The sequence below is a fragment of the Chiloscyllium punctatum genome, chromosome 5 (assembly GCF_047496795.1).
Source record: "Chiloscyllium punctatum isolate Juve2018m chromosome 5, sChiPun1.3, whole genome shotgun sequence".
NCBI lineage: Eukaryota > Metazoa > Chordata > Chondrichthyes > Orectolobiformes > Hemiscylliidae > Chiloscyllium > Chiloscyllium punctatum.
The window spans coordinates 72,800,133-72,812,147 of NC_092743.1; the positions used below are offsets into that span (position 1 = coordinate 72,800,133).

At 41.8% G+C, this 12,015-nt stretch overlaps 1 protein-coding gene across 1 annotated transcript in view; it reads left to right on the top strand.

Annotated features, from left to right (window-relative positions):
* Window positions 1-12,015, top strand: part of LOC140476793 (uncharacterized) — a 567,118-nt gene that overhangs the window by 404,321 nt on the left and 150,782 nt on the right. Inside the window, exon 40 of the mRNA XM_072569588.1 lies at window positions 3,593-3,671. Coding sequence (XP_072425689.1) covers window positions 3,593-3,671 — 79 coding nt within the window. The remainder of the gene's footprint in view (window positions 1-3,592; window positions 3,672-12,015) is intronic.

Sequence of the window (12,015 nt, forward strand, 5' to 3'; positions counted from 1 at the left end):
AATCACCCATAACAACAACCCTGCTACATCTGCATTTTTCCAGAATCTGCCCACCTATGAGATCTTCAATCTCTCTACTACTATTAGGTGATCTGCAGAAAACCCCCAATGTGGTGGTTGTTCTCTTGCTTTTCCTAACTTCCACCCATACTGACTCAGTAGACATACCTTCCTCAACAACCTTCACTTTTATAGCTGTGATGCACTCTTTGATTAGCAATGCTACAGCCCCTCCTCTTTTTCCACCCTCTCTGTTCTTTTTTAACACTCTAAACTCTGGAACATCAAGCAACCATTCCTGCCCCTGTGAAACCCACATCTCCATTATGGCCACAACATCATAATTTCCCTAGTTTCATATTACTGCTTCAGGACTACTCTTGTCCTTATCCATAAGTAGCTTTAAATTTACAGAACTATTGGCACTGTTTCCAAAATGTTTGCCCATTTGAAATGTTGATCATCTGGCAGGGCTCATTCTCCAATGCCAGGTCTAGTATGGCCCTTTCCCAAGCTGCACTATTTAAATATTGTTTCCAAATACCATCCTGGACACACCTAACAAATTTACCCTCTGTCCAAGGTCCTGGCACTGAGAGTCCCCATCAATCTAGGGGAAGTTGAAATCATGCACCACAACACCCTTGTTGTTTTTACATTTTTCTATAATCTGTCTACGTATATGTTTGTCGGTCACTCGCTGGCTGCTGGGAAGCATGTAGTAGAATCGCAGGATTCTACCCTTCCTGTTTCTGAGCTCTACCCATATGGTCTTGCTTGATGAGCCCTCCAAGGTGTTCTCCACCAGTACAGTGATATCAGTAATGCAACTCCCCCTCCTCTTTTACATCTCTCTCTATCATGCCTGAAATATCAAAATCCCAGAATGTTAAGCTATCAGTCTACTCTGTCTCTCAACCAATTCTCTGTCACAGCTACAACATCATAGTTATATGTACTCTAATGTAATCTAAGCTCTCAGTTCATCTCCCTCAAATATACCTCAGATTGTCAGTCCTTCCATGTTCAGACATCTTTCTCCAGTGTGTTCTTCCCCTCAGTCTTACTGACCTTAATCTTTGACTCATCAATAATTTCACTTGCTGACCTACCGCTCTGGTTCCTGGTCGCTGCTATCCTAGTTTAACCCTCCCGAGTGGCACAAACCTCTGTTCCAGGACACAGTGCTCCTTCAGTTTAGGTGACACTTGTCCTTCTTGCACAGGTTGCCCCTGCCCAGGAAGGCATCCCAATGATCCACATACCTAAAGTCCTTGCTCCCACACCAGCTTTTTAGCCACATATTTAAATGTACTATCTTCTTCTTCATAGTCTCACTGTCATATGGCACAGGAAGTAATCATGAATTTGTAATCCTGGAGGTCCTGGTCTTCAAATTCCTACCTAAGTCCCTGAAATTCCTAACTCATTTCACTTTCTGCTTTGTTGTCTGTAACAATGTGGACCACAACCTCTGGCTGCTCACCATCCTCCATCAGAATAACCCATGCCCACTGAGAGATATCCTTGATTCTGGCACCAGGAAGGCAACATAACACCCTGGTGTTTCATTTGTGGCCACAGAAATGCTTATCTGTGCCCTGATTGCAGATTCCACAGTGCTTGCCTACACTTTGATCCTCCCAGCTATACATAGTTTTGTGTATTTGACATGATGGGGCCAACTGATGCCAAGTATCGCACAATCATGATTGTTTGAGACCATAATTTGTAATGTTAATGGTTGCCAGAAGACCGATCAATTGAATGCAATTTGTGGTGTATGAAGTGACATGACAGAATCAGTGTATCCATGATTTTCCTGACATATTAATAATTATACTCTGTCCCTGAAGAGAAAAAGTAATCACTTTGTGGCCATTGTATCTCATTATTACATAGTTATGTTTGGTGCATTGTTGCTATATTATTCTTCTGTCTATAATGACCATTCTGTCTATCCATATTTCCATTCAGCTCCTATATATCAGAGTTCTAAAGAAGCGTCACTGGACCCAAAATGTTAACTCTGATTTCTCTCCACAGTTGCTGCCAAACTTGCTGAGTTTTCCAGCAATTTCTATTTTTGTTTTTGTTCCTTTACATTATGGTTATTCTTTCCAGTTCATCCCTGAGCCCACTACTTTGCAAATTTCCATGCCCTTGCTGGCTATGAAATCTTCTCACATTGACGTTAGCATGTTTGTGAATTGTGCAAGCTCTCCCCTCCTTCCTGTGTTCTAATAAGATCACTCTCTTTTATCTGTCATTGTCCCCTTTCACTATCATCATTCCTACAGTGATCCAGTCAAATCAATCTCAAACACAGACTTTAGCATTCCACTTTCCCCTTAACGCCACGCCGCGTCCATTGATGCCTAAATTTCCTGGACTCACTTGGGAGGAAAACCCTACCACTGGATGCAAGTCTCAATAGCACCTGAGCTTGTGATCTGATAACTGATTGCACTGGACTTGCAGGCCTGACTGTTGCTTAACTCACAAACCACAAGGATCCCCAGATTCTACTGAGACCAAGTGCCTGAAGCTAACGTCTTGGACTGAGATCAAACTTTGGTGGAGCCCTATGGCTGATTATAGTCCCCCTTAACTCCACTGAAGAATGGTCTCCTTTCACTTTCAAATGTAGCCACTTAGTTGAAACACATGTAATGTGTTTCTGTCTGAGTGCCTAACACATGTTGTAGGTGTGATATTGAAATTGCCTAGTATAGAAACATGTCAGCCCCTTGGCTGTTCACTGTTCTACACAGTAAGAAACTACCTACCTCTCCCGTTATGCTAAAAAGCAGTGCAAGCCAGAGAAACAGAAAGTCTATAGGTTATGGCTGAAGTGTCTATGTGCTGAAATGTAATGCCAGCTCCAGAGACCTCAGCCTCAAAAATGAGCAACGTAAGTGAGCACTAAGAATGTCAGATAAAAACCATAAGACGCATTCATTTTAGGTGTATGAAGTGCATACATGTTCCTGCTTACAAGGAGACCTGACAAACTCATGCAAGGAGTAAGTGTCTGTGAGGACCAAAGTGAAATCCTGAAGGGCTGGAGTGGTATGAACTAGTTCAAAAGCAGCCATGATGAAGTGGTGAGTTTGACAAAAAAGGGTGAAACATGATTGAGCAAACATGGTGTAGACAATGGAGCTATTTGAAGGCTAAGAGAAGCAAGTGGTAGGTTGTAACACTTTCATGTCAGAAATTGGCATCATCTAGTTTTTCAGGAAAAAGGGAAGAATCAGATACATAGAAATAATGCACGATTCACTACCACTGAGATGAACGTACATGAGAATAACATAGTTGCCACTCAGTGAAATTCATAACTAGCTGTTTTGAAACTTATCAGAATATCAGAATTTTTTTGTTCTGCACATCAGGAATCTGATTTTTTAATGTTTGCTGTTGCATGTCCCACCAAGGCTATCTTATGAAGACATGGGAAAAGTCCACCCTTGAAATGACTTCACTTACATGCAATTCTCTGACCAAGCAGCTCCAAATTTTACATTTTTTCTTAACGTAAAGAAATGAAGGATACTTACATTTTTTTTCTAAATGTCTGCATTTTCAGGTGGACATATTCAGATTTAGTGCAGTGTACCTTGGAAAACTCCATGATATTGTTATTGGATACAATAGCCAGAGAAAAGGTATTTCTAATCACAATATTTCACTTTAACATTATGTAAGCAATATTGATTTGATACGGATATCAAACAATTATATTTTTTCCACACCTCTGCAAGGTTCAATGTACTGTTTACTGCCGAATTGTCAATATGAGACTGCCAAGTCTTATTGTCTCTTTTTGGGAGTCAATTGACCATTTGTCAGTTCAATGTTTACAGTCAACATCACAGAAACAATCTTGTCATTATCATGTTACTGTCTGTGGGACCTTGTTGTGCACTAATTAACTGACATATTTCCTACATCAAAACAGTGTCACAGACATACTTCATTGCTCGTAATGTGTTTGGTATATCATGAGATTAACAAAAGTACTTTTTTGTGCATCCTTTGTGGTAAAGAAAAATCAACACTTTTTTCATCCCCACTATCACTCTGATCACAATGCCACTAATTCATATTGAAGTGTAATTCCATGATAGATCGTAACACTCCAGATTTTTTTTCCAACTGGCTAATCTTCATTATGTGAATGAAGAGATTATTGAGAAAATGAGAGAATAAATCCCAATATGGACATGTTGGGCTAGATGCCCTATTTCTCCATTGTAGTTTCTATACGAAGGATTATTAACGATAACAGTAATTTAAAATACTAGCTGTATTTTGGCAAAATTCTCCAGTTCTTCCAATTTATACAGTTGAAAAGCAGCTGAAACCGTGATATGACTGACTTTTCTCCTATTCTTATTACCAAACCTTGGGTCTTGATCCTCCATTTGATTAGTCAGTTTTCTATTGGCAAAGTTCTGCAAGAAATCTTGGTAAAGCAGTTTAAATTACAAGCTTTAGATACTTATACCACAATCTCTGTAATTCTCCCCGTGTCTGCATTGGTTTTCTCTGGGTGCTCTGGTTTCCTCCCAAAGTCCAAAGATGTGCAGGTTAGGTGAATTGGCCACCAGTTACCCATGGTGTACTGGGATGTGTAGGTTAGTCAGGAGGAAATGTAAAGTAATAGGGTAGGGGAAGTGTCTGGGTGGGATACTCTTCGGAGGGTCGGTGTGGACTTGTTGGGCCAAATGGCCTGGTTTCCACACTGCAAGGATTCTATGGTTCCATGAATTAGCTCTGTGGAGGTTCCAGAAAATATATTTGAAAATACACCATTAGTTTAGTTTAAAAAGTATATATTCACAAAAAAGGTGCACTTGACATTTTAATGACTTTGAAAAATATCTGCCTAAATTTTCCACTGAGTCATGGTAAACATACTTGGATGTAAACACGAGTGTTTGATAGTTTTTTTTCCCCTTTAAATAGTTCAGTGATATAAACAAGACATTTAAATGTCTAACAAAGTGAAATTGAACAAATACATTAGTTAAATAAATTGAAGTAAACCACTAATATGTTGTTAACAGTGTGGAATTATTTCCACTAATGGTAAACACCTGCAAATGACAGATGAAACACAAGAGGGCCCACAAGCCACATTATTTGCAGAACACCTCCAATCTGTCCATAAGAATGATCCTGACCTTTCATTTTAATAAAATACCTTGTTCCCACACTAATGTTTCTATGCTGTAGGACTGGCACAGTTTTGCAATGAAACTCAATACAAATGCATTTAGACAAAAATAAATGAACCCCGCAGTTGTGCCAGATTAGTTGTGAATGGTGGTGGACAGTTAAAGGTTAACAGGGAAAGGAGGATGACCACAAATATTCCCATTCTCTGATGAAGGAGACCATCACCTCTGTGCAAAAGACAAGACCAAAGCACATGCAACCATTTTCACCAGAAATGCCAAGCATATGATCCACCTAGACCTCTTCTGAAGTCCACCAGTAACATAGATACAAATCTTAATTTAATTTGATTCACTTCACATGATATCAAAAAGTAGTTGAAGGCACTGCATACTTGCTGCAAAGGCAATGGGCCTTGACAACATTCCAACAATAATACAAGGTATTTGTGCCACAAAGAAGACTGATGGGGTAAAATTGACTGGATTGGATTTGTCCTACATTTTGTGAACAGGACACACTTCACAATCGTTCACATTGTCGGTAGATGCCACTTTTGCTAGAGCAATTTGAATGGGGTGCAGCTAGATTTGCAACAGAAATACTTAATTACTATTTGAGGAGTTGTCAGAGCTTATAGCCAATGCAGTCTGAGGCAGTTTCTGCCTTTCCTTGTTTTTATTTTATTTGTTCATGGAATGTGGGCATCATGGTGAGGCGAACATTTATTGGCCATCCCTAATTACCCTTGAACTGAAAGACTTGATTCTTTCAGTTAAGCAGCAACCACACATTGCTGGTGTTATATTGTCCAGACCAGGTAAGAATTGCAAATCTCCTTCCTTTAAAACAAATTGGTGGCCCAGGTGTGTTTTTACAACAATTGACAATAGTTGCCATTAGACTAGCTTTTAATTCACGATCCTGGTTTTTCTTTATTGAATTCATATTTCACTATTTGTCATGATGGGATTCAAACCCATGTCTCCAGAACATTAGTTTGTGATTCTGGATTACTAATGCAGTGACTTTACACTATGCCATCACCTCTCCATATGGGACAAGTACGCAGTGAATGAATTGCCAAAGAATTGGCATCTGCAGAGTAATAAACATTTACAACACAGAGGGAGGCCACTTAACCCATTTTATCTGCATCAGTCAAACAAAATCTACAATAGCAATCCTTTTTCTGGCTTTTGGCCTATAGCCCTGGATACTATGACAATGCGTGAATATCAAAATACTACTTAAATGTTACAAGAGTTTCTGACTCATCTTCCCTTTCAGGCAATGAGATCCAGACTCCCTCCATCGAGTCAGAAAAATTCTCTGCAACACCCCTCTTAGTCTTACCTCTTACCTCAAATCTATGCCTACTGGTTATTCATGACATCTACTACTGGAAAAGCTGCCTTTGTAAACATTCAATCTTTTCCTCTCAAACTTCTAACAGGTCCCTGTCAACCTCCGCTGCTCCAAGGATAACAGCTCTAGTCTATTCAATCTTTCCTCATAGCTTAGACCTTCCAGCCAAACTGCATTTTGGTGAATCTTCTCTGTGCCCTCTCTAGTGCAATCATATCTGTCCTATGATGTGGTGACCAGAATTGAATGCAGTACTGCCGTTGTGGCCTAGCCAATGATTCATACAGTTTCAGCATAAACTCTTTGCTGTTGTATTCAGTGCCTCAGCTGATAAAGGCACTGAATCCCATATTTCTTCTTAACTACTTTACCTATCTGCCCTGTTGCTTTCAGAGATCTGTGGATATGCATTCCAAGGTCCCGCTGATTTTCAGTACTTTCCAGGGTCTTGCCACTTACAGTGTATTCCCTGGCTTGTTAGCCCTTCCCAAATACATTACTTCATACTTTTCCAGGATTGATACCATTTTTTACTGCTTTGCCCACCTGACCAGTCTGTGATATTTTCCTGCAATTTGAGCTCTCCTCCACATTTGTTTTGGCATCTTGATCATATACCCCTAATTTAAGTCCAACTCATTAATGTAATTAATAAGTAATCATCACAAATAGTGAAGGCCTCAGGACCAAACCCTGCTGAACTCCACTGAAACATCCCTCTTTTTCCTGTCAGTTTGCCTTGAATCCCATAGACTCTTACTTTTTTGACCATTCTGCTGTGAGAGGACATATCAAAAGTTTTGCTAAAGGCCACATGGAATATAAAGTACCTGAAATTTTCTGATCTAGAATTTCCTAAACTTTCTTAATAATGGGGCAACAGTAACAATCTCCGGTCTTCAGGTGGCTCACCTGTGGTCACAGAGGATTTGAAAATTACAGTAGGACTGCTGAAAGCTCCTCCCTTGTCTCCCTCAGCAGTTTGGAGTACATCGCATTCAGACCTGCAGATTAATTCACGTTTAAGACTCTTAAGGCCACTTGTAAACCACTTTTAACCATTTAACAATTCCTGCCATACTGTTATTCTATGGCTATCATCATAGAGTGAAGGAGTGAGCTCCCAGTGAATGCCATCAGCTCATCTCGTTTCATAAGGAGGGGAAGAAAGGCCAAGGCCAGCCATGAGGTGCAGTTCCAACCAGCAATGGCCCAAAACTGGGCCTGGAGATGGCAGCTGGCAAGAAGGAAAATTACAGAGCCTCAAAAAAAGATAGTAGCAGGCAGTGTCCATTTGTGGCCACTTCATTTAGCAGAGCCCAGTGAGTACTGGGTCCCTCTGGTACAGAGCCCAGAATCTGACTATGCTGTGGCTCCACACTCTGTCAACCATAGGAGTTCATCTTTTCTTTCCTGAGGCTGCACTGGAGGAAGCCAGTAATGAGGGGCTGCTGCCACAGCAGCGGCAGTGTAGTGGATCCAGATTTCCATTCCTTGTGGCTATAGTGGCCATTGTTTTATCAAAAATTTCATTGTCAGTGGGTCTGGTCCACTGCTCTTCACACTGGTGCAGCAGTTGCAGTGATGGATATACTGGTGGCAGCATGGCAGTTCTGTTTTGTTCCTTGTGGTTATAGCGGCAATGTTGTGGCTTCAGTTGTTGACCGAAGTGGGCTTCGGCTTGAGTGACAGCTTCAGCATAGGTGACTTGGTGGGAAAGTAGTGACTTTGGTGTCGGCTTTGGCAGTGGCAACATCGTGACCCCACTCCAGAAATATTTGCTTTGGGCAGCTTCAGCGACAGTGTCCCATAGTTGCTCCATAAACCCTTCTTTGTTCAGAAATCTCTGCAAATGTTTGAGGACATTGTTGACTGTGGTACCATCTTGGGGCCATGTTTATAGCCACAAAAGCAACTGTCTACTCTCCTCAGTAACGAATCCTTACTACTATTGCCCTTCCACACCACCTCATCACTTTCTCACACCCCTTCCCCCTACACCACTACTCCTCACCCTCAACCGCACACCCAACAATTGGACCACCTATGGTATTTTGGCTTTAGTCCTAACTGGCTTCCACAAATTAACTGTCATTCTCAACATTTTCCAAGGCAAATAATGGTTTCCAGGTGAGGTGCATTCAGGAGAGTCTCTCACTTCCTACCCAATGTCCTTCTTCTGTCTGGTCACCCATTCCTTCCCTATTTGTACTTTCTTAAGCTATGGAGTCACCGTACCTAAAAAGTGCTGTCAACAGAACTCCCAACTTTGTGAAAGCACCGTACTGCTTCCAACTGCTGGTCAAGCTTAAACATCCAGAGCTCAAGTTGCTCCAGCCAGAGGGACCTCATGCACAAATGGTCATCCCGATCACCAGGCGTATCTCTGATTTGCTACGTAGTGTAGGATGTGTAATTCAAAGGCCTGACCTCCCTAGACATACCAAAAAAAGAAGAGGAAATAGACCTTTACTTTTATTTTATTCTTACTCCTACTTAAGTATAGAGTTTAAAAAACAATCAAGAACATCTTCATGTCCTGAGTCCCAGATGGTCTTTCTGTTTCTCAGGAAGCATCCTCACCTTGTCCTCTCCTCTTAGTTATGCTGACTGCTTGTCAAAGTATTCTCGCCTATGATCCTGGGAATGTCAAAAAAGAAGCCAAGATGGATCATACGTTCAGAGGAAACCTAGCAAACACCTACCAAACATTTGCAATAACCACACACCAGCTGTAGGTAGTGGAACCCCCTTCTTGACAATCAAAGTTCCTCAAGAACTTTGCCTGCACCCATGTGACCATATAACACCCCTATTTCTTGAGGCCTAAATTTCTCATTGCGATCACCCCATCCCAAGGATGGTGCACAGGTCAGCAAACACGTATTTTCAACAGCACATGTGTTGAGGGATGTTCACAAACTGAACCTCTGCCAGTATAGTTTATCGTGAATGTAGATTAGATTACTTACAGTGTGGAAACAGGCCCTTCGGCACAACAAGTCCACACCGGACCACCGAAGCGCAACCCACCCAGACCCATTTACCTACATTTACCCCTTCACCTAACACGATGGGCAATTTAGCATGGCCAACTCACCTAACCTGCTATACTTGGACTGTGGGAGGAAAGCCATGCAGACATGGGGAGAACATGCAAACTCCACACAGTCAGTCGCCTGAGGCGGGAATTGAACTCGGGTCTCTGATGCTGCGAGGCAGTCGTGCTAACCACTGTGCTGCCCATATATAGTATCTTCATGCACCACCAAACCTTGGCCAATGCTTCTGTAACCCACTGCAGCAAAAGAGGTTTTTGAGGTCTTCGCTCCTCAACACTGTTGAAGCAGGTGGGAACCCATAGCCAGAGAAAGTCCTTACTTGAAGCCAACTCAGCTGCTTGGGTTTTCTGGTCTCTTATAGCAATGAAACAGATCCCAGCACTTCTACCCTCATTTCCACCAATATCAATTTGAGAGCTGTGTTTCTGTAATGACACCTCTATGCCAATGAAGGACGTCCTCCCTCGTGATTCCCACATTAACAAGTGAATGAATGATTCCGATTTGACGACTTGCTGATCTAATGTGATACTGTCAAAAATGTACTCTCATCTAAGAATAGCTGCCAATTGATTGATTGATAGCCGTACTTGATGACTGATTGCTTCCATGTGGGCAGCCATCCTCCTCAAAAGCCTGTAGAAAAATTGCTAGGAAGTGGTAGCACATCAGATAATTGGTGATCCACCTCTGCTGCAAAATTGCAGGCATACAAGTCTCCAAAAGCACTTCCAGACCTCTGAAACATTTTACCCCGTGGAATTAGTTATCTCCATCAGATCAGAAAGGAGGATCTTTAGATTCTGTCCAAAGCCCTGTTCTAATTTGGAACTGGCCATGCTGGGTAGCACAGTGGCATAGTGGTTAGCATTTCTGTCTCACAGTGCTAGTGACCCTGGTTCAATTCCAGCCTTGGTTGATTGTATGGATTTGTATGTGCCCCCAAGTCTGCATGGGTTTCGATAAGGTGCTCTGGTTTCCTCCCACAGTCCAAAAATATGCAGGTTAGATGGATTGGCCATGTTAAATTACCACATAGTGTGCAGTCTAACTGAGATAACTATGATGAATGAGGGGCTATAAGTATTGGCTGAGATGCTCGCCAGAAGGTCGGTGAAGACTTGATAAGCCAAATGACTTCTGTCTGGGCCGTAGGGATTTTATGGTTCTCTGCTCATTGATAGAGAGAATGAGTTGTCTAGCAGACCTGACAGTGCAGTAAACAGTTCTGAGTGTGGATAGTGCAATGCCAGTCACCATATTCTGTATGTTACCCCAGCTAAGTCCTCATCTTAGTTCCCTGCAGCATAACTCCAGAGAGTTGACATCTGAACTAAAATGTTTCCCTGGTCTAGCCACAAGCCATTCTTATCTGATTGCTACAGATTTCCCACCTCAACTTCCCTCCTGAATAGTGCATTCCAGGCCCCACCATCCTCTGGGTGCTTACACCCCTCTGTATTCACCCTGTATATGCCCCTTGTAATCTTACCCACCGCTCAATCTTTTTTGCTCAGAAGAAAACAAGTTGAGTTTATCCAGCCTCTTTGTATAGATAAAATGCTCCATACCAGTCAGTATCCTGGTGCATTTTTTTTACATCCTTCCTGTAACGTAGTGACCAGAACTATACCATACTCCAGTGTGGTTCAACCAGAGTTCTGCTCAGCTCCAACTTAACCTGCCTGCTCTTATAATGTATGCCATGGCTGATAAAGGCAAACATGCCATGGGCTTTCTTAATGACTTCATTAACTTTCTACCTTCAGGGAACTGTTCATCTGAACTTCTTAGTGTCTTGCCATTCATTGAGTTTTTTTTGTTTTGTTCCTTCTTTCAAAGTGCATCACCTCACTTTTATCAAGGTTAAATTCTATCTGTCACTGATCTGCCCACCTTTATATTCTATTGTAACATAACACTGTCTAGCCTTGTGTCATGTGCAAATTTACTTATCAACCCCCTGCAACTCACACACACTCTTACATTCTCATTTATGATTATCTAAAATAATCAGGGACCCAGCACTGATTCTTATGGTATGGCACTGCACACCAGGATTCAGCCACACAACTTTCTACCACCATCCTCTGTCTTCTGACACAAAGCCAATGTTAGATCCAACTTGCCAAGTTACCTCGTATCCCAGAAGCTTTTAACTTGTTTGTCAGTTTCCCATGTGAGACTTTATCCAAGGCCTTGCTGAAATCCATATAAATGATATCAACTGCCCTGCCCTACCCTCGTCCAAGCACTTGATCAACTCCTCACCAAAGATCCACTAGGTTTATTAGGCATGACCAAAGCTATGTTGACTACCCCTGTCCAAGCCTTGCCTCCCAGCATGAAGATTCATTTTCTCCTTCACTGTTTTGTTTCAATTGTTATCCTCACGTTG